The sequence below is a fragment of the Tupaia chinensis genome, unplaced genomic scaffold (assembly GCF_000334495.1).
Source record: "Tupaia chinensis unplaced genomic scaffold, TupChi_1.0 Scaffold141165_1, whole genome shotgun sequence".
Taxonomy (NCBI): Eukaryota; Metazoa; Chordata; class Mammalia; order Scandentia; family Tupaiidae; genus Tupaia; species Tupaia belangeri.
In genome coordinates, this window is record NW_006201028.1 from 714,233 (window position 1) to 738,055 (window position 23,823).

The window sequence follows — 23,823 nt, forward strand, 5'->3', positions numbered from 1 at the left end:
CTGGACAGTCAGCAGCTCTGGTGCTTCCTCCTGCCTTCTCCTGGGCTGAGGGTAGGCCTGCCTTCCTGCCCTGGAACCCACGAGGGGCCGGCCCATTTCTCTGCTCTTCTCAACTACTCTTTCGTACATACAGAAGGAAATAATGGTCCAGGGATTTCAGACTTACTGAGAGACCAAGCAGAAAGATTTTCCTTTACTGTTCCTCATCTTAGCGCCTGACCTGGTATGGCACAGAGCGGGCATTGTGATCAACATCTACTCCCAGACCAGGGCCACTACTCCACCTCCCACACTGCTTGTAATGGGCTCTCAGTGACAAAATGCAGGGTGCCACCACGGGTCCATCATGACCCTGCATGCCCAACACATAGATATGCATGTGTATATGTGGGGGCAATATATAGTAATACACATACACGTGGGGGCACTTCAAAAAATTGGTGAAAAAAAGAAATTAAATTATGGATTTATTGGGGACCAGCAGATGGTGTAATGGTTACTTTGCTGGACTCCCACGTAGCCGACCACAGTTTGAGTCCTGGACCCGGCAGCTTAAAACTCACACTGGGTGTGTGTGCATGCGTGCCCAAGATACCGAGGAGAATGGAGAAGGGGCTGCAGCATTGCCATCCCTCCTGGGGGGTGATTTCTTGCTTTCTGTCTCCCTGTCTCTCTCTCTGACTCTCCGGCGAGTGCATACACCCTATAGCAAAAATCTTTCTTAAAAAATTAAAATTCATGCTGGGCATGTGTGAGTGTGTGCCCAAGACCCCAAGAGGAGAATGGAGGAGGAGGGAATGTGATGTGGCCATCCCTCCTGAGGGGTGATTTCTCACTTCCTGTCTCTCTGGCAAGCACACATGCCCTATAGCAAAAACCTCTCTAAAAAATAAATTAGCAACTAAAATATGGGCTTATTTTTGTGCAAAAAATTTTGAAATCCATGCATAGGTTTTTATATGCTTTTTTATTAGAGAGAGATTTTTGCTGTAGGGCACATGTGCTTGCCAGAGAGACAGAGAGAAACAGAGACAGAAAGCAAGAAATCACTCCCCGGGAGGATGGCCCATGCCACAGTCCCTTCTCCATTCTCTTCTTGAGATTTTTGGCATGCACACACATGCGCCTAGCATGAGTTTAAAGCCACCAGGTCTGGGACTCAAACCACAGTCAACTATGAGGGAGTCCAGTGATATAACCATTATGTTATCTGCTGGTCCTTTATATGCATTTTTTAAAAACAAGAAGACCCTGTCATTTGAAAGAAAGTGCGTGAATATGGAAGATTTACTGCTGAGTGAACCAAGCCAGGCTGAAAGAGAAACATTGTATGTCGCCACTAAATGTATACTGACTATCCACACTCTATGGCAGAAACTCAAAGATTAGAGGATATAGAAACATGGAAAATGGTTACAAATACTGGAGACAGTATGGGAAGAAGGTGGAGGAAGGGAGAGAGTGTAAAAAAAGGAATCAAGGAGAAAAAGAAGTAAGGTATTTATGGGACACAGAAATGGATGATGATCTGTTGATGATAATGTGTATGATATCTTCAACTGGACTAATGTAAACTTCTTTACGTTGGGTAATTCATTTTACAAGCTGTAGTGATGTATAATGATTAAAAAAGGAAACGAAACAAAAAACTGCCAGAGGGTATGTGTCCTTGCCAGAGAGAGAGAAAGAGACAGAGACAGAGAGAGAGAGAGAGACTAAGCAAGCGTGTGCACCTCTCAGTAGACTGCAATCCCTTCTCCATCCATCTCTACCTCCTTGGGGATTTGGGCACACATGCATGCACATGTGCCTGGTGTGTTTCTCAAGTTGCTGAGGCAGGGATGTGAACTGTGGTCAGCCATGTGGAATGTAGCTATTAACTTCTGTGCTATGGAGCCAACCTGAAAACACATATTTTCCATGAACTTTTTGGAGGTCCCAGGTTTATACATTTTTAAAGTCCCAGCTGCCTAGAAGAGCTCCAGAGTCTGCCTTTCCAGAATGCCTCATGCCTGGTGACCATTACTTCTGCCATCCCTCACGGCCAGGTACCAGACCTTGGTACCTCTCCCTTTAAAATCGCGAATGCCAACATTTCAGACACCCAGTTCTTTTCTTATTCCTCCTAAACCAGCTCCTCTGCCTTGTTGGCACCTCCAACCGCCGGCCACCCTCTTCTCCCTTCTCCCTGCAGTGATGGCCAACATCTCTGCACATCCTCTCTTCTCCAACAGCCTCATGCCCTCACCTCTTCCCCTCCACAACTCTCAATCAATTCCTTTTCCAGTGACACCCTCCACGGGTCCCTCAATGCTCCTTACCCATCGTTCTCCCCAAACCCTACCTCCTCCAAAGATGGCCTGGCCTCACCTCCAGAGGAAACATGGGCCTCAGCCAGTTTTTCTCTTTAGTTTCCTACCTTCCTCCAGGTGAATGTATCCATATTTACACAAACACGGCTACTGCAAAGCAGGAAGTGTCCTTCCTCCCCGCATAGGCCAAGTCCTCAGGGACCATAAGGTTTCCAGCCCCTGTGTGTTCCTGAGCCCTGATCCTCCTTTAGCCATGCCCTAGCTGGGCTGCTTGCTCGCCTTTCCCTCTTCATTTGAGCTTTACCTCGCTACCTCCCTGGCCCCCCAATACCACCCACACTCCAATACCCAGTGTCTGGCACACATTGGGGCTTGTAAACTTTGCTGACTTAATTAGTGGTGTGCCTGCCCCCTTTCCATACCCTGCTGGACCCTACCTGAGCTTATCCGCCACAAAGATGACCCGGCGCTCCAGCAGCAGTGAGGCAAAGATTCGGATGAGCTGGCGCACGCTGAGGCAAGTGAAAAGGCACTCAAAGTCCACATGCTCCAGCCGGGAGTCCATGGGCCGCCGCAGCTCCAACACCTGCAGGAGAGTGACTGGGAAGGTGGGCCACGGCAGGCTGGGTCCCTCCCCACTCTCTTTTCAAGGGCCTAGTCCCCCCACCATGCAGTTAGACCCAGCCTCCTCCTCCCTCAGACAGCAGCTCTGTTCCCATACTATTCTGACGCCCAGCGTGAGCCAGAGGGCTAAGTGGGAAAGTCAAGGAGCTCCAGAAAGGAAGGAGTCGAGGAACATCCATCAGGATCTCTTGGCAGGAGAGTCGATTGCTCTCACACGGCCTCAGTCATAGGTTTTTCCTGCCCATCTTCCCAGGCAAAGGTTTTGGCCCCCTGATGACCAGGCCCGATAGCCAATCATTGCTCTCCAGGCCACAGACAGGGCAACATTTCTGCATCCTAGGACTCTTCCTCAGCCATCTCTGGAAAGGCAATGGTGATGTCCTTGTTGGCATGTCCCCTCCCTTTCCTGCGAGAAAGAATTTCCTTCCAGAGGCTATGTTTGTCCTGCCATCCTGGCCTTTATCTCCAGTGCCCTAAGACCATACCAGGAACAAGGAAAGCACAAGGAAAGGGCTGGCCCTCTGCAACCCTTGCCAAGAAGCAGGCTGTCTTTATCAGGGCCAGGCCCAGCTCTTCCCTACAAAGGCTGCTGCCAAGGTCAGTGTCGGGGCTAAGAGCTGGGGTGGAGGGCAGGAGGGGCTGCTGACAGACAAGCTGTGCCCGAGCTGTCGCAGCCTACGGTCTCACCTCCGTTTCCTCGGCGCCTGTGGGCAGCATGATGTGCAGCCTCCTGAGACTGGGTCAGAGCTAAACCTTTTCAAGGGACTTCAGCCCCACACATCGTCTCATTTGCTCCTCAAAGTCTAGGCAAGTGAAGGGCTCTAACTCCCCGTTCAGTATTCATTCCTCCCAGCCCCAGAGAAGCAGCAAAATGGGCCAGAAAAATTTGTGTACACCCCTGTCCTACTGGACGGTAGTGTCCCAGGGGTCCATGACTGGCACAATGCAGGGTATACCCCAGATGCTCAGTAGGTGTGGCTACAGGAGTGCCTTGCCACAGTTATGCCAAGGCCCTCATACCTGAAGTCACAGTCCAGCTCCTGACCCTCCCTCCCAAGAATCCTGCATGCAGCCCATAGGCTTGGCTCCCCAGCACCTAGTCCCATACTCCTAACGCCTTGGGATCCAGGACCCCCCAGGAACTGAGAAGTCATGTAGCCTGGCCACGTGCCCTAGGCCTGAGAATCACAGCCCAGGAAGGCTGAATGAGCTTGCACAATCACAGCCGGGAGCCTGGCGTCAAGACAGGCAGGTGCGATTAACGTCTGCCTGCAGCTGGCAGTGTATCTGGGAAGGGCAGCCAACCCCATCTAGGACGGGGGAAGGGGACGGGGAAATACCACAGAGCACAAGATGCTTGACTCAGACTCCCTAGCGAGAAACGAAGGCAAGTGTCCTCTGGGCAAAAGGAAGCCAGGCCCAGAGAACAGAATTCAAGTCAGTGTGGTGAGAATAGGGCATGTGAGGGGGCAGGACTGGGTCTTGAAAACTCCCAGGCATCATGTCTGGCTACCAAAGCAGGACCAGCTATCCTCTCTGCAGACCACGGAAGTCCCTGAACCTCCTGAAGTCCCTTGAACTGAGGGTGGGAAGAGGCAAAAAGAAAGACTTGAGGGTCAACAGCTTACGATGGTTGGATCCCACATGGCCAACAGCACGGTTCGAGCCCCACACCTGGCAGCTTGACATACATGCCAGGTACACATACACACCTGTTCTAAATCTCAAGAAGAGAGGAGACAGGATGGCATGGCCATCCCCCGTGGGTAGTGCTTTCTTAGTTCCTATCCCTCTTTGTCTCCTTCCAGTAAGATATAGGGTGTGCACACCCTATAGCAAAAATTTAAAAAAACAAAAAGAACGACAGACAGACAGACCTGAAATGAGTAATCGCCACTGCCCAGCAAACCTAAGCCATTTCCTTAGCCAATTCCTCTCCCATTCTCTGCAATAACCAACTTATTTCTTCTTTTCTCTCCTGGAACCCAACGCTCATCTCTACTCTCAGAGGATGACCTTCTTTCCTATTTGGAGAAAATCGAAACCATCAGATGAGAAATCAAAATCTATAAGCCACTGAGCCTTCCTCTTCTCCTAACAAAAGCCAGTCCTGAGAAGCCGCCACCCATGCGTCTCAGTGACAGCCAATTATCCCCTCCCTTGCGTGCATCTTTAACCTCTTCCTCTGCAACCACTGGCACCAGCAGGCAAACGGTGGTCTTTAATAAACTCTTCCACATGTCCCTTCAACTACGGCCTCTTCCCCTCGTCGTTTTAACAGTCAAGCCTCTTGAAAAGATGTCTATATAGGCTGTTTCTACTGCCACACTGCCGTTCACTTCTCTACTCATTCCGCCTTGGCTCTGGACCCACTTCTGAAATCTGCTCTTGTCAAGGCATTTTGTATGCCTCATCCAGACCTCTCAGTGGCATCTGACTCGCCTGGTCGCTCCTTCCTCCTTAACACGCTCATTTTCCTTGGCATTGGAGCCAAAGCCTCTCCTGCGTTCGTACCACCCCAAGCTTCAGGGCTGCTAGTCCTCCACCATAGGGGTGGAGGGCCTTTACTTGTTGGGGTTCCTCCTAGAGGAGGCCCCAGCTCTGGGCTCTCTTCTCTTCCCTGTCTACAATCTTTGCTACTAAATATCCTCTCTCAGGTGTCTCACAGGTATTGCAAAGTCAACATGTACATAATTGAACGCTTCCCCCCCCCCTTTTTTTTTTTTAGGTTTTGCCATAGGAAGTGGGCACTTGCCAGATAGAGAGAGGGAAAGTGAAAAATCCCCCCCTGAGAGGCTGGCTATGCTGCAACCTGTTCTCCTCTGTTCTTTTGGGCACACACACACACATACCCAGCGTGATTTCCAAGCCACCAAAACCATGGTCGGCTGTGTGGAAGTCCAGCACCCCAACCAGCACACCACCTGCTGGCCCCTAAGCACTCCTCTTACCGCGCACTCCTCTGCCAAGTGCCCCCACCTCAGCACAGGGCTCATTATCTACCCTGCTGCTCAAACCAAAAAAAAAAAAAAAAATGCAGTTGGCCTTAAAATTTTATTCCCTACTTTGATCAAACAGTGCTATTAATCCTAATTCTGAAATACTTCTCAAATCATCTGCTTCCCTCCATTTTTTCTGCCATACCTTAATCCAAGCTACTACCATCTCTTGCTGGTACCACAGCCTAGTGTCCTGGTTGGTCTCCCTGTTCACACTTCAGCCCGTTATCTACATCATAGCCGGTGAATGGGTCCTACCATAACCCTGCTTAAGCTAAAATTCGAGACCCTTAGCAGGCCTCACTGGAACACTGTGATTGGTGCTGGCCAACTTATCACCCCTCCTCACTACTCTTCTGACCATCTTGGCCTTTTTTCTGTTCCTTGACCAAAACATGTACCTTCTCAACTTTGGCCTTTGCAGCAAATTTGTTGTTCCTTCTGCCTGGAATAATCTCCCATCCATGCTCTTTTGTTTCAGTCTCCCTCATCCCACTTCATCCAGTTGCCTCCTACTCACCAAATGGCACTTTCTCAGAGAAGGCCTTCCCTGGCCCTCTAACAAGCAGGCTCTCTGCTGTATACTCTCATAAGATCTTGTGCTTTCATTTGACTCTTAACACATTTAGAAATGATCTATTTATGTGTAAGAGTATTTATTTAACATAAGTATCTCCCACCAGACTAAAAGCTCCACAAGGATAGAGCTGAGTCCCTCCCTCTTTAATTTTATGACTCTGCCCCAAGGTCTAGAACAATCCCTGATTGCGAGGGAGCACATCTTCAGTAATTATTTAATGAATGAACAAAAGAAGGGAAGGTAGGATGTAGTTTAGTCAAAATGGATCAAAGAAGGCCCCTGGGGGGACAGCATTTAGAGCTGTTGCTCACTTTTTCACCCCTCAGACTGGGTATAGACATGGTGAGCAAGGACGGGCTGTGCTCTCTAACTTCCAGAGACCACAGTTTTGCAAGCCGGGTCTTACTCCAGCTCGTAGCCTGAGAGAAGGGGCAGCAGAAATCCCTACCTCATTGCCAGCACCTGGGAGGAATGTCTTCACTTTGATGGTCTTCCCTGGGGCTGGGAAGGGTGACTCCATGAGGCTTCTCATGAAGGGATAAACCAGCGCAGCAGAGATTCCACGGCGGCGCTCCACCTCATCTAGGACCTGTGCCCGAGAGGAAGAGAGTCAGAGACTGCCATTCTCCACCTCCTGGGCAGAGAAGAGGGCAGCCTAACATCTGCCCAAGCTAGGCCAGAAGCTGGGAGATGGGAAGACTGTCTTGCCAGGATCTTCCTATTCTCCATGGAACACAGTGACTGCTCTGTTCCCTGGCTGGTCTTGCCTCAGTCCCCAAGAACAGAGTAGTCAGGCACAGGAAATGCCATCTAGGCACTCCTGGTTTCCCAAAGGCCAGGGTGGGCTGTGACGGGAGCTGACACTGCAAGCGCAGGAGCTGGGGAAATGCCACCAGCGAGGCTGGGAGGCAGGCCTGGGAGTAAGGAGGAGTCAGAGCTCGCTCGCACTTGCTCTATCATTCTCTCCCCCTCCCTCACCCCACAGGTGGTTTTCTCATCTAAGCTGGCTGCAGACACTCCTATGGGAGCTGTCAGTGGAAGGGGCCAGGGGAGCAAGCCAGAGCCTCTTACCTTGGAAAACAAGCCGAAGCAGCCAAGACGGCTGATGACACAGTACACCTCTGGCAACCGAGGCCCTTTCCCACTTGGCTGAGCCGGGACGAGGAGGAAGAGAGACAGACAGACATAGAGAATGCATGATTACCACATCTGGCTCCTTTTCCTTGGGAACCGAGGACGAAAGACTGCCTCTCTAGTGGAGGGAGGCTTCAAGCCTCTTCTCAGCCTCTACTTGACCAGGCACCTTTGGGGAAAGGAAAGGCCACCACCCTCCAGGGCCAGACCTTATCTTCTGCTGGGTCTTCCAGACCACAATGCCAGGTTCCTGCCAAGTTCTACACATCTCTGCCCTTCATCCCATTACACTGATGGAGGCTGGCCTAGAACAAAGGAGTTTGGCAGAAGCTACAGGGAGATTTATGGCTTTATATCCTTGAGCTGGGACCCCCAGAGATGCGATAGAAATGAGAACTTGTGTATATCCTTAGGAGAAGTCACGTAGCCCTCACGGGACACTCTGCAAAACATCCCTTTTCTAAGTTGCTCTTTTTTCTCTTCTTGATCCACCCCATTCTAAGAGGGCACAGACTGAACATTCAACATAGACAATGGACAAGAAATACTATTTATTTAATGTTTTCTACACCTGAGTCCTGGGCTAGGTACTTTACAAAAAACTTGTGAGAGAGGCATTATTAGCCCCATTTTACAGATGAGGTAACTGAATTCAAAAAGATGAAGCCACTGCCTAAAGTCATGTATCAAGAAGCTGTAGAGCCAGGAATCTGGTTTGGCCTCAGTTTCCACTGTCTTACCTATAAAGCCTGCTGCTTTCTGACAGGAAGGAATGGAAAGAGATACAGAGATGCAGAGTAAAGGTATGCGATGAAGTAAAGGCAAACAAAGAAACAGAGAGTTTTGGGTACCAGCAGTTAGCGTAATGGCTATGTCACTGGACTCCCATGTAGTTGACCGTGGTTTGAGTCCTGGACCTGGTAGCTTAAACTCATGCTGGGCATGTGTGCGTGCGTGTCCAAGATCCCGATTGGAGAATGGAGGAGAAGGGATTGCAGTGTGGCCATCCCCCATTGGGGTGATTTCTCACTTTCTGTCTGTCTGTCTCTCTCTGCCGTTCTGGTGAGCGCACATTCCCTATAGCAAAAACCTCTCCAAAATAATAATAAGAAGAATAATAATTTTAAAAATTAATAAAGAAATAAAGGGATTTCAAAGGTGGGCAGGCCCAGCCATGGTAGTGTGAGCAGGAGGGCACCATTGCACGAAACTGGAGCCACATGGAAAGGCCCAGGGTTCGGATCTGGCTTGACTTGAACACATGGCTGTGCCTGTCATTCTGGCTGCCTGAAGTGCTGGTGGGGGTACTGAAGTGAGGCAAGACCCTATTAAGGGTCTCTATTTCCCTCCTTCCCTCTCTCACAGTAAATAAATAAATTAAAACAAAAACAAAAACAAAAAGCTGGGCAGCTGGAGGAAGCATGCTGAGAGCTCAGGCCTGGAGGCTCAGAGGCTTGCAGGGCCTGGCAAGGCCAAGTGCAGAGGGAGCAGAGGGAGCAGAGCGGCAGGTGTTTTACTCTTGCGCAGGCTGCTAAGCAAACGCAGATGGGACCATTTCAGTCTCCAAACCTGCTAGCCAACGTCACAGATCTAAAGAGAAGGCAGAATCTGTTTTTGTCCATATTAGGCCTGAAACTCACTCCTCTCTCCTTCCCTCTCCCCCGCCTCCACTAAAGCCCCAAGTGATTAAATCAAGTATGTGGGATTTGGGTTAGAAACATTGTGTCCAATCTGCAGGAAGCCAGCCCCCTTGGCAGGGTCCCAGCCCAGGCCCTCTCTGAGTGCGCCAGGACAAACACGCGCTTCCCCGGGGGCAGCAGGCCCACTGCAGGGAGCAGCTCTGCTCCATCCATGCTCCAGCAGAGGCAGCCTCGGAGCAGCACTCCTCTTCGGGCCCAGGGGAACTGGGGCAGACCAGCCTCTGCTGGCTCCCTGCCTGGCAGCTGTACTGCTCCCCATTCCCTCAGTCCCCCACTGGCATTCTGTATCCAAATAGCCCTCTTCCCAGGCTCTCCTTTGGGGTGATCCAAAAGTACCAGGATGCTGATAAAGGGCTCAGAGTCAGCTCTGGCTCTGTCCCTCACTGGCTGTGTGATCTTGGGCCCGTCCTTACATCTCTGAGTCTCAGTTTCCTAATCTTTAGAACAGGGATAAATAGCACCCCCTGGGCTATGACGAGGATTAGGAAAAAGACATACTTGAAGCATTAGGTTGAACATGGTTGGTCCTAAACTCATGTGTACTTCTGGCCCCTCTTTTCTAGGTGGAAAGTGTGACCTCCTCCAATAGACATCTAGAGTAGGATCTGTATCGAGCTCACCTTCATGTGCCTCCGGCCTAGGCCTGACTCTCCACAGAGTAATAGTATTCTGAATGAGTGAATGGCCCAGATTCTTTCTTTCTTTTTTAAATAATTATTTATTTTACTTATCATTATTATTATTTTTTTAATTTGCAACAGAACATGCATGTTCACCAGAGACAGAGAAAGAGACAGAAAGTGATAAAGTGATAAAGCAAGCTGCCAGATTCAGGACTAAAACCACAATCGGCCATGTGGGAGTCCAGAGCCTTAACCACCACACTACATGCTGGCCCTGCAGATCCCTTAAGGTTCCTGCCATATATCACCCCTGCCTAGAATCCTTCTCATCTACCCCTAGATTGGTACCTGGTCAGGCCTTTTCTCACAAAGACCTGGAAATTCGGGAACACTGTTAGCCACCAATGACTTCCGGGGGAGTACCCCAGGAGCCAGGCTTTGGGCCCCACCCTCTCCAGCTCTCTGTGCCTCTGTCTCAATCAGTGTTCCAGAATTAATGTCAAGGGACATGGGGAAGAAATTTGCTCTTTAGAAATGGTTTGAATTTTCAAAGTCCAATCCTGTTCCCCTAATTGCAAGGCGTCTCTCCCAGAGTCCCTGAGAAGGTACTTCTATCACCCTGTCAGCCTCCAGCTCTCCTGGACCATAGACAGGACTCCTCCCCAGTAGGCTGGTCAGGTATGAGGAAGAGGAAGGTTGTCCGCCACATACTGGCCAGGGTGATGTGATCCTGTGACCAGAGATCAGTAATCCAAACCCGTAATTCCAAGGAAAATGAACAAAAAGTATAGAAAAGCTAAAAAGGTATGATAACCCAGTAGAGGGTGACCTACTCCCTCTACCTAGTGCAGACAGATCCTGTGGACCACTCAGAAGGACTGCTCTGAGCCCTACAATCCAAAAGTAGCTGGGGGGTCCTCACCTGTGACAGTGTGTGTGTGTGTGTGTGTGTGTGTGTGTGCACGCGTTGGCAGGGGAAGCCCTAGGGTGCAGAACATAGGATCGAATGGCCCTACTCACCAGTAAGCGCCTGCAGTAGCCAAACCGTCTGCTACCATCTTCCCCAGTCAGCATGAAAGAAAAGGTCTCACTGGAACAGGGAGAGATCTGGCATCAAGGGGCTATCAGAGGACCCAGGAAACAGGCCCCTAAGAATAGGGACCACCATCTCAGGGTGGGATGAAGGGCTGGGTTGCTGTAGGGGAGTAGGTTGGGAGCAGGGAGGGCCCCACTCAGCTGCCCGCTGCTATGGGGTGAAAGAAGTGATGCAGCCTTTCTCCCTCCAGCCAGCCCGGGGCCAAGCCTCACCTGCTGTACTCTGACACAGGGAGCCAGTCCTTGGCATCAGGGAAGCAAAACTGGGGAATGGCTTTGAGCCTTTCCTCTGCCTCCCGCATCTGCTTGGTGGGTCGGTCCAGCTGCAGGGAAGAGGAGGACAGGGAGAGGTAAAGAGGTGACATGGAACTGGGGGCAAGGGGGAGGGGGGACAGGTGGAGAGAGGATGAGAAGCACTTCCTTCTGCAAACCCTAGATGCCATCCTACCAGCTTGCAGGCTTCTCAGCAACCTGTGCCTCACTCTGAATCCTTTCAGAGTCTGAGAATGCATTCAATCGCCATTCAAATATTCATTCAACAAAAGCCAACCCAACACTTTCGTGTGGTGTGACACTGGGCTGAGTGCTAGGACCATCACTGGAAACAAAGCGGACAAGGTCTTTGAACCTGTACATTCCGGTCAGGTCAGCGAGATAAACAACAAAATTTCAGAGGGTGCCACAAAGGAAATAAGCAGAGTGGCAGGACAGAGAGAACTGGGAAGGAGAAAGTACTGCCCAGAGGTCCTGCCTGAGCAGAGACTGAAACATGAGGAAGAGCCACAGCATGTGGAGAGCTGGACAATGACCACTCCAGGCAGAGGCAATGGCAGAGAAGGTCTGAGTGTTACAGGAAGACCAAGGAGACCAGGCTGGCTGGCTGGGCCTGAGCAGAGGAGTGGTAAGAGAAGGAAGGTGAGAGAAAGGGGAGTGACTGCTCATGGGTATCGGGGTTCTTTTGAGAGTGACAGAAGGTTTCTAACATTGCTTGTGATGATGACTGTGTAACTGTAAATATCCTAAAAACCACTGATTGTAAACTTTAACTGGGTGAATTGCATAGTATGTAAATTGTATCTCAATAAAAATGATTTAAAAGAAAGAGAAGGTGGGAGAAGTAGCTGGGAGTCTTAGGGGTCAGGACCCTCGCAGCTCTTATAAACCATTTGGGTTTTAATCTAAGCACACAGTGAGGTGCTCTCCCAGCTCTGATCCTCTGACTCAGCAATGGCCCCAACCCTAATCCTCTGAAGCCCCCTGGGGCCAGGAGGAGGCAGACACAGAGCTGTTGCAGCCAGGTGTGGACCTACAACAGGAATAGAATTTCCCTTCTTCCCCAGATAGGCCAGGCAGACAGAAGTCGGCAGAGGAGGGGCATGGGGAAGGCAGAGAGATGGCCTCACCTTGGGAAACTGGTAGGAGACTTCAGGGAGGTAGGTGTTTCGGGATGGCTTCTTCTTGAGGGACACCACCACAAAGTACTCAAAAAGCTCCCGCTCCTGCCACTCGAGCAGCTCCAGCTCCAGCGTCCGATAGCTGGGTGCACGCTTCAGCATCGACTGGATGTGGACTAGGCGCTGCGTGTGGGCTGGGGAGTCACAAAGCAGGCTGGACCTCACAGGCCTCATGTCAGTCCCCCGCCCGAATCAGGGCTCCATCTATGAAGGTCACCTCTAAGCACATGAGCCTAGTCTAACACACACCCAGCCAGGTTGGGGGAAAAGTGGCAGGGACAATGTGTTCACACCTGCATCAAGACTGCTCTAACCCAGGAAGCTACTGGCCTGGTCCTGGAGCTTCTGGAGGCTGAGCTGGGGCCAACAGGACTGCTTGGCAGGCAAACCCAGGGGTGAATAATTGGTACCAGCCCACCCTGACCAGATGAGTGGAATGTCCATAAAGGTTTCATCCTTGGGCCCCTATTAGAGTCCTTGGACTTGGACCCTTTGTCCCTATCCATAGGCCCAAAGTCCACTTTCCCATTGCCTGGGGGCCAGTAGAGGAAAGGAGGAGAAAGCAAGCTCCTCACACTTTAATCACACAGGAAGGTCGAGGCTAGGCAGGGTTTCCCAGTAGAGAAAACAATAAAGATTTGTCCAAGGGAAAATGAGGTCCCAGAACCTTTTCAGGGAGGTGGCAATCTCCTCTCGGGGAATTGAGAAGATGGGTGGCCTCAAAGCTTCTAGAGGACAACTTCCTCAGCCCATGGCACACTTCTTACAACCAGAAAAGATACCTGTAATCTTCTAAACCCATCTCTGACCCTCCAGATTTACCAGGCAAATCCAGCACCCAAGTCCCATGGGCAATGACTTGGGAAAGTGTGGGCAGGACCTTGAACCATAGATTTGACAAAGGGATTCATCGGATCCAACCTTGCAGGCTGAGCTTACATATCTGTGTGAACAGACTTCTCTAGAACTCCCTGCTCCACTGGCTTGGTCTCTTGCCTGCCTGCTGACTCTCCACACCAGGCCAGTTTGGGACACTAGAGATACATATGTGGAGGAAGGAAAGGCTGATCCCCGGGGTTCTGTGCTCCTGGGCAGCTGTGCCTCACCTTTGAACCTGTCGTCAGAGTCGCTCTCGCTCTCACTGTTCTCATCTGAAAAAGTAATGACAGGAGTGTGTGTGTGCTGAACCACTGCCCCTCCCAACTCCCAACTCTCGGTGCCCACTTCCAACTTTCCCCACGTCTGCACTTTGTTGGGGCTGCCATGGGCCTGCGGACAGGCATCTGAGTTAAGTGGCCTGGGGCCAGGGACCCTCAGATCCCAGACTGCAGGTGCTAATCTATATTTGCACCCCTACCCAAGCCTGATCTGGAAAGAGCTGAGGGCCCAGGGTGGAGGCTGAGCCAGCAGAGAGGCCTAAAGGCCTGGAACATCAGAGCCCTGCCTCCGGGAGGCCAAGATTTGAAATGGGAAACAGACGATGTGCTCAGTAAGTCTGGCCTTTCCTTTTGCCAGAATCAGATTCCCACATGCACCTCCCTACTCAGGGCCTCATAGCTCAAAGCCTCAAAAAACCCATCTCAGAGCTTTCTGCCCCTGATTAGGCCCTCCCTCCTAAGTGGCCATTTTGTGGCAGGGCCCTACCCTCCTACAAGGTGGACGGACTCCATGGCTGGCCCATGGACCGGGTACCTGAGGCCAGACCATGCCTCTCCCCATTCCAAAGACATCTGAAGCAGCTCAGGCATCCAGGCCTACCTCTCAGTGATGCTGTCTCAATGCTGGACATAGATAGCTTTTTTAACCTCTTCTTTCCCCTCTTGGCATTATAGATGGAGTTAATTCTTTGGACGAGCTGGATGAGAAAAGGAGGGAGGGTGAGGAACCCTACCATCAACTGCCCTTCTTCCCAGAAGGCTGGTTAGAAATTCATCCTTTCCTTTACTGGTGCATGCTTTCTGCAAGCCACCCACAGGGCCCAGTATTGGACTGAACCTCTGGACACTCGCCAGCCATGCCTGGTGGCTCTTCATCTTCCCAGTCCCCTAGGAGGGTCCTCTGCTCCAAGACAAGGTCACTAAACTTAGCTCCCCAGAGGAAGGAACTGTGATCAAGCTAGACAGGATGGGAGCTCCTGGGTCCCAAGAGTCACTGAACCAACTGAGACAAAGAGCTCCTCAGATGCAATAACAGGAACAAAGATTCTAGCCTTTTCCCTCTGGGCTATAACCTGAGGCCCTGACAGGAAGAAGCTAAATTCCCAATATACCCAAGCATTGTTTGCAAGCTAAAAATACCATTTGGCTAAATCCTGCTGCTTTGGACTGGGGATTCGGGCCTGGCTGCCTATAAGCGAAATCATTGTTGAAAACTCTGGTTCTGAGTTATAGAAGGGAAAACCCATGTCTGTAGCCTAGATCCTTGAAAGCCTAGAAATGTTTATGGGTGCAAAGAGACCCCAGCACCCACACCCACCCACACACTCACTACGGGGAGCCTTGGCTAGCCTTCCCTTCCTCTAACATCTGAGCACCAAGAATCAGGCAATGCATCTATCTCTATTGATTAGAAAAGGGAATTAACCAGATGAAAATGAGACCAGTTCATGGGCCCAGAATTTATTCAAAGGAAAATGAGGAAGCAGCCCAGATTAGGGAGGAAAGGAGGAAGGAAGGGAAGAAGGCAGGCAGGCAGGCAGAGGCAGGTGGGCAGGCGAGAGAAGAGCTGGCTCCTTGCTGACCACCTGCCTGCCCCACTGGGTTGTGTGGGGAGGATACCTTGGGGACACGGCGGGCCCGGCGGCTGGACAGCAGCTCACTTGTGGTGCTGAGGCTGTCCTCGTTGAGGCTACAGGGGGAAGATGGCAGGCTCAGCTGGGCCAGCAGCAGCATGTCGTCATGGCTGTGCCTCTTGGGTAATCGTGGCAGCCGGTGGCTCTTCCTCTCTGACCAGTTCCCACTGCGCAGAGACTGGCTGCTGGGCTTCAGGGAGAGCTGGCATGGGGAGAGGACATGGGGGGAGGGGGCTCACCACAGGAGTCTTGACCAGGCCCCACCTGCTGGGACCTAGACACAGAAGCCACAGACTAGAATCCCTGCATCCCTCAGTCCTACCCTGGGAGTCTCCATCCCCCAGGGCTTCCTGTCCTCAGACCTCCCCGGCTCATCAGCCAGGTCAGGGCTAGATTGGGTAGCTGCTTCCTAAAGGAAGTTTCATTATTCCTGCCAGAAAAAAAAAAAAGAAAGAAACCAGCGGCTAAGAAACCTGCATTCTTAATAGGAAGGGAAGGCAAAGGGGATTCTAGGGGTCCTCCTGATCTTTGGGACAGGATTAAGCCTGGACAATAAAAACAGTCATCCCCACCTGAGCCAGTCCCCAAAGGCTTCTGCTAGTGGACGCCACAACCCACAGGCGAGTCTGCTCTGCTGGGCGATCCAGGCAACCTGGCCCTGCTCACATCCCCAGAGAGGACACAGGGCTCTGGGCTCTGACTACCAGAGCTGGGCAAAGCAGGCCTCCTTCTCAACCCTGCCCTCCATGTGGGCTGACTCTCAGCACATGGCGTCTTCTTCCCTGGATCTGGAAGGCAGGCATCCCACAGCTTCCCACTGCTGGGGTCTGGAATTGCCTCTCCTTACTCTTCGAATCCTCCTTCTTCCACAGCCCCTATGTCCTTTTCCTACCCACCAATCTGGCAATATAAATGCAGTAGAAGAGTGTTTGAACAGAGCACATCAGCAAATAAACCGCTTATAAAAATGATTGCATTGTTCCACAGCCAGGAGAATCATTTTTACATTCTTTGCCAATGTTATAATATCCCTGTCTCTCCATGTGCATAGAGAAAGAGAATTGCCAGGGTAGGTCGGAGAAAGTCTCTCTAAGTTCCTGCCTCGGATCACTTTGGACAAGACTAGAACAAGCTTCATTCCAAGAGCCTCTTTAGGCTTTTCACTTTCCCCATTACTCTGCCTTCTCTCTGTCCATTCCTCTAAGATTCACACTGACTCCCTTCACAGGAGTGGCTCCAGGAGGTGTGTACATCTGTCTGGTTCTACAAATCTGGTTTTGGGGCCCATACCTGGCCCCCAAACACTAGTACTGAGAGAATTTCTTGGTGCAGGACACCAAGACTCCAACCAGGGCCTGCCTTCCTAGCTCCCACAGAAAAGGAAATAGAATAATGAGACAGGAACTGCAGGAGCTTCGTTGTGCAGCTCTGCACCTGGGTCTTGAGGGAATGATGGGAGGCTGGATGCCCTGAGAACACATCTCAGAGCCCACAGGGGTTTCAACATGGCAGAAGTGCCTGAGTGAGAGCTCATTCCAGAGGTGATCTTTGCCAAGCACTAGCGAGGGAGGCAGCTAGAGTGGAAGGGCTGAGAGGTCAGGCCCCCACTATGGCCCTCAGGCTGACCCTGCAGGCCACCCTGGGGGCTGCGTTACCTGAGAGGGAGGGTTGTTGTACTTCCTGTCCTGAGGACTCCACATCCTGTGCAAAGAGTCCAAGGAGTTCTCCGACACTTGCTGGGATTTTCGTCCTGCTCTTCGGTTCTTTAAGTCCACATCCTCATATGGATTCTCCTTGGGCAGATCTCCTGCAGAGGAGGAAAAGTTAAAGGAGGAGAAGGGAAGAAGGAAACACACGGACGGAGATGGACACACACACACACACACACACACACACACACACACAAATAAACAAGCAGAATTCCTGTGAACCAGAGAGAATGGCTTTTGCCTGGCCCCTTCGGCTCATGAGTCACGCAGCTGCCCGTCTGCAGTGGGGAGGCTACGCACAGATCCTGGCTCCAAGTCCAGGAGCTGAACACCCCCCCATCCCCACCCCAGTTCGGCTCAACTCAGCCTTGTCTGGCCTCTGCTTTTTAAATTCAGGGATTGCACAAGACTGGCTCAGCTACCCCTGCCTGTGCCCAGCCAGAGGACAAAGCCAACACCAGAAGTCTTTCTTTGGCTCCAATTCCTCTGCTGCTAAAGTCCAGAGAAGCACAGTTCAAGGTGGAAAAGGCTTTCAGGGGTCACACAGTTGTCCCTTTACCCAATTCTCAATGGGTCACCCTGCAGTGGGCAAGAAGGACACACAGAACTCCAGGGAGCTGGAACCCAAAGAACTCCAGGGAGTAGGGCTATACCAGGCCTTCCCCTCACCCACTACACTGCTCAAAGGGTCTTTGAGGGCAAGCGTTTTGTCTCAGAAGCAGAACACAAATAGTAAGTGCAGAGTGTTATTCATTCGATGCATCTCTCTTAACAATAGCGTCAGTCTAGTTTCTCCTCTGCTGATCTCAGCAAAAAGAGAACTAGCATCACTCCCCTTTTGGAATAAACTCTCCTGATGTGACACAGGGGAGGCGTGAAAGGCTTGGAAGGAGTCTGGGCCAAAGAGTGGGGTGGAAGAGTTCTTGCTTCTCAGGATGAGTTGCTAAAATCCCTGGCAGTGGGCACTGGATTGGTACTGCCAGACAGTCTCAGAGGAGTCCAAAACACAGGCCCTGCCTTTGAAGAACACGTGATCTTGAGAGACACCCATTCCCATAAACTATACCTTCCTGCTCATTCCCGTCCAATGCATACCGAGACTTTTCTAAAACGCAATAATACCAGGAGCCCTGTCAGTGCTGGCTCAATCCCGGCAGCAGAATCATGATGGGGGAAAGATTTATGAGGACTCTGAGTGAACACAGCCCTCGGCTCCCCTTTTCCGTGTCTTCCCACATCTTCCCTGGTCCCCAGCACCACTGCTCAGAACTTGGCATCTCGGCAACTGACCAGAATAAGGCTCTGCTGGGGGCAGCACACAGTGAAAGCAGGCCTCCTCCTGTGGCTCTGTTCTCCAGCAGGAGCGGACGGGGTGACACTGGACCCCACACCTGTCCTACACACGTCTGACGTGTCCCTACTCCTCAGGGAGCAGGCCGAACAGAGTGGATTAGAAACAGGCTGCTGGGAGTGCAAGTTTTCTTAGATGGGACATAGGAGAAAAAAAAAAAAAAATCAACCCCTCCATAACCCTTATCAGTTCCTCAATTTCTAAGGCTGAGGTTCCCCCAAACAGTGGCAGCTACTGATTACTGTCATGAATAACAACAACAAATTTAGGAAATGTCTTTACAGAGGTGAAGGGAGAATTTCAGCCACAGATAAACAGACTGCAGTGGGACTAATACAAATCTCTATAAACTTGAGTCAAAGATGGGTCAAGAAAGGATTTGGGAATAGATTAAGTGATTCCCAACACCAAGCAGAGTCCCTAGCAGTTGAGCAGACCTTTTCCTGTAACACAGTCATGCTATTAAAATGACTTGTCTTCATTCCAGGGCCCTGAGTCAGCAGCACTGGCTCAGCAGCCAAGTATCAAACCGGCATCCCTCCATGCTCTCTCCAGCCCAACCCACTGTGGGGCACTTAGGGAGAGTCAGGATCATTCTCCCCTACTTGGTCCCCCTCCAACCTAGATCCTGCAGGGGTGAGATGGCAAGGGATTAAGAATGGGAGAACACCTATAAAACAGGACCAGAGCATCACTGTCCAGATCGGGGCAGGGAGAATATTTATTCCAAGTCCAGCAAATCCAAACTGCCTCCAACTTATGGGAGGACTTGTCTCAACCCTTTGAGATGGGGGTTCCTTCAAGCCACCGACATTCTGGGCTGGATAATTCCTGCAGTGGTGGATGGTCCTATCTTTCTGTAGGATGTTTAGCAGCAACCCTGGCTTCCCTCTACTAAATGACATGAGCATCTCCTTAGTTATAACAACCAAAAATGTCTCCAGATACTGGCAGATGCCCCATGGGGGCAGATAGATGGATGACGTATGAATAGATGGCTAGATAGAAGGAAGGACAGAAGGATTCAGTGCCCCCTGCCCCACTGAGAACCACTGCACTAGACAGATATTTCTCAACTTCCTAACAGCTGCTGAGGGCCATGACATGACCCCCAAGGCTAACTCACTTTTATTCCATTCTTCCCTTCTCTTCACTCTCTTCCTTCTCTTCTTTTTCCAGAAGTGGAACTTTGGTTACTGACACAAAATCCAAAGCTCCAAGAAAAACATGCAGGATATTGATGCCTAGGGAAGTAACAGACATACAATATTGATGCCTATCATTGGCAGCCTAGGTGAAAACAGTCGGAAACACCAGGTTCTCAAGACTGGTACCACCCCTGCAAACCAGATTGCAGGAAGGCCTCAGACGCCTACTCCTCCTGCCCAGCCCTAAGGTCACTCACTTTCTTCTCCAGCAATGTTTAACATTCTCTCTGATACAACCAAGCCACTAATCGCTTCTCCAGGAAATGACTGCTGGCCCTAGCCCAAACCCTAGCCTCAGCCTCGTCCCTTCATAGCTCTAGTTCACCTGCCACTCCCAGCTTCCTAGGCCACTCATGACTACTCTTCTGGAGTGACAGAAACACTTCCAGTCATATCTCTAGGCCAGGGGAATGAATTGAGTAGTGACACCCAGTAAAGACTTAGCAGAGGCATGGACAGAAGACAGGGGCTGGACCAGCAGGTAGTATGGCAGTTAAAGTGCTAAACATCCACATGGCTAACCATAGTTTGAGTCCTGGATCCAGCAGCTTGAAAATCACACCAGGCATGTGTGCATACATGCCCAAAATCTTGAGAGGAGAATGAGAAGGGATTGCAGTGTGGCCATGCCTCCAGGGGAGTCATTTCTCACATTCCCTCCATCTTTCTTTGGTGAGCACATGTGCCCTGTGGCAAAAACCAAAACATAAAAAATACAGGGGCCTGGCAAGCTGTCAGGCTCTCACCTGCATTCCTGACCACACAGTGTCCTCAGGATAATCCATACTGCAGTATTCCCCAAAGACCTGACCCTGAGCAGGCCCCATTTCCCCAAGTCCAGCTGAGGAAGCCGAGGGTTCAACCTTTCCCAGCTTTGCTGATAAGGGACAAGGCAAGGGCATCACAGAGAATTTCTGCTTTGCATGCTTTTAAAAGGGGCTTGCCAAAGCCCAAACTTACTACCCTGAAACTCTTCAAGGAAGAACCAGCGTCACCAGGCCCCGCTCCACTCCTCCCCACAACTCTTTCAGCTGGTAACCACGTGTGCAATGGCAGGAGATCGGGGTGTGTGGACAAGGTTGAGGAGGGAGCCCATCCCTCCCCTCTACATGACTGGAAGAACCAGTTAGAGAGGGGGAGTGTCTATACACAGGCACTGAGAATTTCTCCAAACAGATCCTAAGCTTCCTAGACCACACCCATGGCCAGAGCCCTGGATCTGCAGCTTCCCTTTCTAGCCCCGCTCTGTTCCAACCAGCTGTTTCTCCTGGTTCTTAGCCACCCCCCCTCCCCCCCACCGTCACACAGCAGAGAAAGGGCCAGGCGAAGGGACCTGGCAATAGGGACCTCTACCAACCCAGCTGTTACTCCTCTCCCCCAAGCCTTCATCCCAGCTCCCAGCAACCCCAGCACCTTTCCCTGGGCTGCACCGCTTGGCTGCTTTGTTTCTTGCCGCAACCTCCGTCCTGGTGGGCGCCCTCTGTTCCTTGCTCTTTCCCAGTCCTGGGGCAAGTAAGAAAAAAAGGCAGAGAGAATGGAGGCTCAAAAGGCTCTGCAGTACAGGCAGACTGGCCCTGTCCCCAGCTTGCATCCCATTAAAGTTTCTGGAAACTTCCCTCAGCCCCAGCTAGCTGATGGGAGTGGGAATATGCCACAGGCTCCTTGGTCCGGCGCCGAGGCCACTCCACATAACTCCCTAACAAGCTGCTTCCTTGGGTGCATTTTTAAGTGTCAGGCTCAGAATGTGGATGACTATAAGGCTTTGCAGAATAGCAGCATCTTCCAGGGGCAGATGTCAAAATGTCAAGCAAGAAGGAACAGCACCAAGAAGCAGTAAGGCAGCGGCTTTCTTTGTGAACCCCTCTATTATAAATTGGCAGGATGGACCTCTGCCTGTTTAGAAGTATCCCAGCCCACTTCCCCAGGCCATATGCTTGCTGTGGGTGAGACGCCAGCAAACTCCTCAAGGTCTCTTGTTTAAGTCCACATTAGTCTCTGGGTCAGCTGGCCCTCATCGCTTACAGACCAGGAACTACAGTCCAATCTGTTAGGACCCAAGATGGAGATTCAGCGGGATGCTCTCTGTCTCCCACACATCTCCATTATCACATGCCCAAAACAAAGCTCCATTTGTCCCTGTGGAAGTGAGGCAGCTCAAGAGCTGGATAACACGGCCCAAATCAGAAACAACCTTAATCTCACAGAGAGCAGGCTGAGCCAAGACCAGAGACAGGGCTCCTGAGAAGCCAGGCCCATGGTTCATTCATGCTGTATGGGGACACGATGGTCTGTCCCCAAAGGCCCATGTTCTGAAATTTGGTTCATTCGGTGTAATGGCGTTGGGAGGTGGTGAGGCCTAGTGGGTGGGGACTGTAGCACAGTGACATGGCCCTCATGAACGAATTAATGCAGGACTGAGTGAGTTCTAGCTCTCATGAGAAGGGCTTAGAAGGGTTCTTACAAGAGTGAGTTGTTACATAAGGAAGGTAGCTGACCCTCAGGCCTCTCTCTGTACCTTCCTGCCATCCTCCCTGCTTTGGTAAGCCATGTTGTAACCAGCCTGATGCCAGCCGCATGCCTTTGGACTTTCCAGCCACCAGAATCAGAGTCAAATGGAACTCCATTCTTTATAAATCACCCAGTCTCAGGTATTTCTGTTAGCAACACAACAGGACTCAGTCACCAGGAAAACAGTAAAATTGGCCTTCAGAGTTCAACAAGAGATTCCCCCCTTGAATCCCCTAAGAGGCTCCAAATTCCTAATATTCTCCCTTGTATTTCCCTCTATCCCCCTCCCTGGTCAGGTTCTCGAACTTCAGGCTGGGTGAATATTGGGGATTCGGAGGAAGGGAAACATGCCCAGGGCACTGTCTTAAACACAGATTCTTGACTACCATCCCCACCCCAACGGGCTACCTCTCCCACTGCCAATACCATCCAACCAAACATAAAGGTAGTAAACTCCAATACAGGCACCTGGGTCACTTCTTTGTCCTCTCATACACACCCTCCCATTTTCTTTCCCCTTCCCTCCAAACAGTGTTCCAAAGATCTAGAAGCTAGGTGGGCAGTTAAGGAAGACAGCCAACTCCAGCTTCACCTCAGCCCTAGCTCATCCATCCAAGAAGCACCCGAGCTTCCCCTCCATTTACTTATCTCCTCACACAACATCTCCCATGGAGAGACGTCTTCTCTAGTGAGTGAGGAGGCACAGACCCAGACACACATGCCTCCCTCTCCCCCTTCTGTCCAAACTGACCTAAGAATGCTCAGGGAACAGCTCTATCACCTAGGGCAGTACCTCCAGGATGCCTCCCACAAGGCGCTGCCCCAAACAAGCCTGAACAGAGCCCCTGAAGTCATCCCTTTCCCTTATTTCAGTTTAGATGGTCAGTTGATACCCCCACCCAAACTCCCAGGACAGTACAGGAGGGCAATCTAAGGCTTGTCAGGGGACAGAGAATAGTGAGGTCCATAGTGTTGCCAGTGCCTGGAATGGTGGGGAGGGGCAGAAAACTACACCTCCGCCCATCGTAGCAGCTACACTGTTGCTCCCAAGGCCCTGTGCAGCAATGGCATGGGACACTATTTCTGCCAAACTAAAGGGAACTGAGACGTACCCTGCCATGAGGGGTGTGGAGGGGACAAGGCTGGGATGAGGGGGAGAGGGACCAACAACTCACTGGAGAGGATGTCTCTCCACCAGAGAAGGTGCATGAGCAGGTAAGAAAACGCAGGGGCAGCTTGTGTGCTTCTGGGATGGATCAGGAGTAAGATCACCTTCCTCCACTTCTCGTCTAGCTTCTGGATCCTTGCCTCTGATCCCAAAGATCAAAGCTCTTGACTTGACCTCAGCTCTGGGTGACCTATGGGTACAAAGCTAGCTTTCCCCCATGGATAAGGGAAAAGGCCTCCTTTTTGCTGTTCTAGGGAGCTTACTCCCGCAATCTTCTTGTGATGAGCCAGTTTTTCATGGCTATATACCAAAAACTCAGTTCACGGGAAAACAGCATCTCTGAGGGTCTGAGCACAGCTGTTGTCTCCCCAGAAATGCTGGCCCAGCAGGCTGTAAGGAGAAAACTATGAAACTGATGGCTCAGATCAAAAGAGGTACTAGATGGTCCTCGTTTGAAAGTCTAGCCTTCTGAGAATCTGGAAGGTTCTCCCTACCCAGGCCTCTTCTCTCTCTAATGTGTTGACTAAGACTATGCTCTTCAACTTGGGTCTAAGATAGAGGGAAAGA

The 23,823-nt window shown here is 51.1% G+C and overlaps 1 protein-coding gene across 9 annotated transcripts in view; it reads right to left on the bottom strand.

The window, feature by feature from the left end:
* The window catches only part of DENND2B (DENN domain containing 2B), a 210,993-nt gene that overhangs the window by 7,128 nt on the left and 180,042 nt on the right, over nucleotides 1-23,823 (bottom strand). For 7 of the 9 annotated variants that reach the window (XM_006162906.3, XM_006162905.3, XM_006162907.3 and 4 more), the window contains 11 exons: nucleotides 20,994-21,083; nucleotides 16,968-17,119; nucleotides 15,299-15,514; nucleotides 14,280-14,376; nucleotides 13,628-13,672; nucleotides 12,471-12,655; nucleotides 11,281-11,390; nucleotides 10,993-11,062; nucleotides 7,587-7,664; nucleotides 6,964-7,104; nucleotides 2,750-2,898 (listed from right to left, as the gene is read on the bottom strand). In XM_006162906.3, coding sequence (XP_006162968.1) covers nucleotides 2,750-2,898; nucleotides 6,964-7,104; nucleotides 7,587-7,664; nucleotides 10,993-11,062; nucleotides 11,281-11,390; nucleotides 12,471-12,655; nucleotides 13,628-13,672; nucleotides 14,280-14,376; nucleotides 15,299-15,514; nucleotides 16,968-17,119; nucleotides 20,994-21,083 — 1,333 coding nt within the window. Of the gene's footprint in view, nucleotides 1-2,749; nucleotides 2,899-6,963; nucleotides 7,105-7,586; nucleotides 7,665-10,992; nucleotides 11,063-11,280; nucleotides 11,391-12,470; nucleotides 12,656-13,627; nucleotides 13,673-14,279; nucleotides 14,377-15,298; nucleotides 15,515-16,967; nucleotides 17,120-17,243; nucleotides 17,296-20,993; nucleotides 21,084-23,823 lie in introns of those variants that run through there. The other 2 variants (XM_027766108.1, XM_006162912.2) reach the window with 2 other exon arrangements.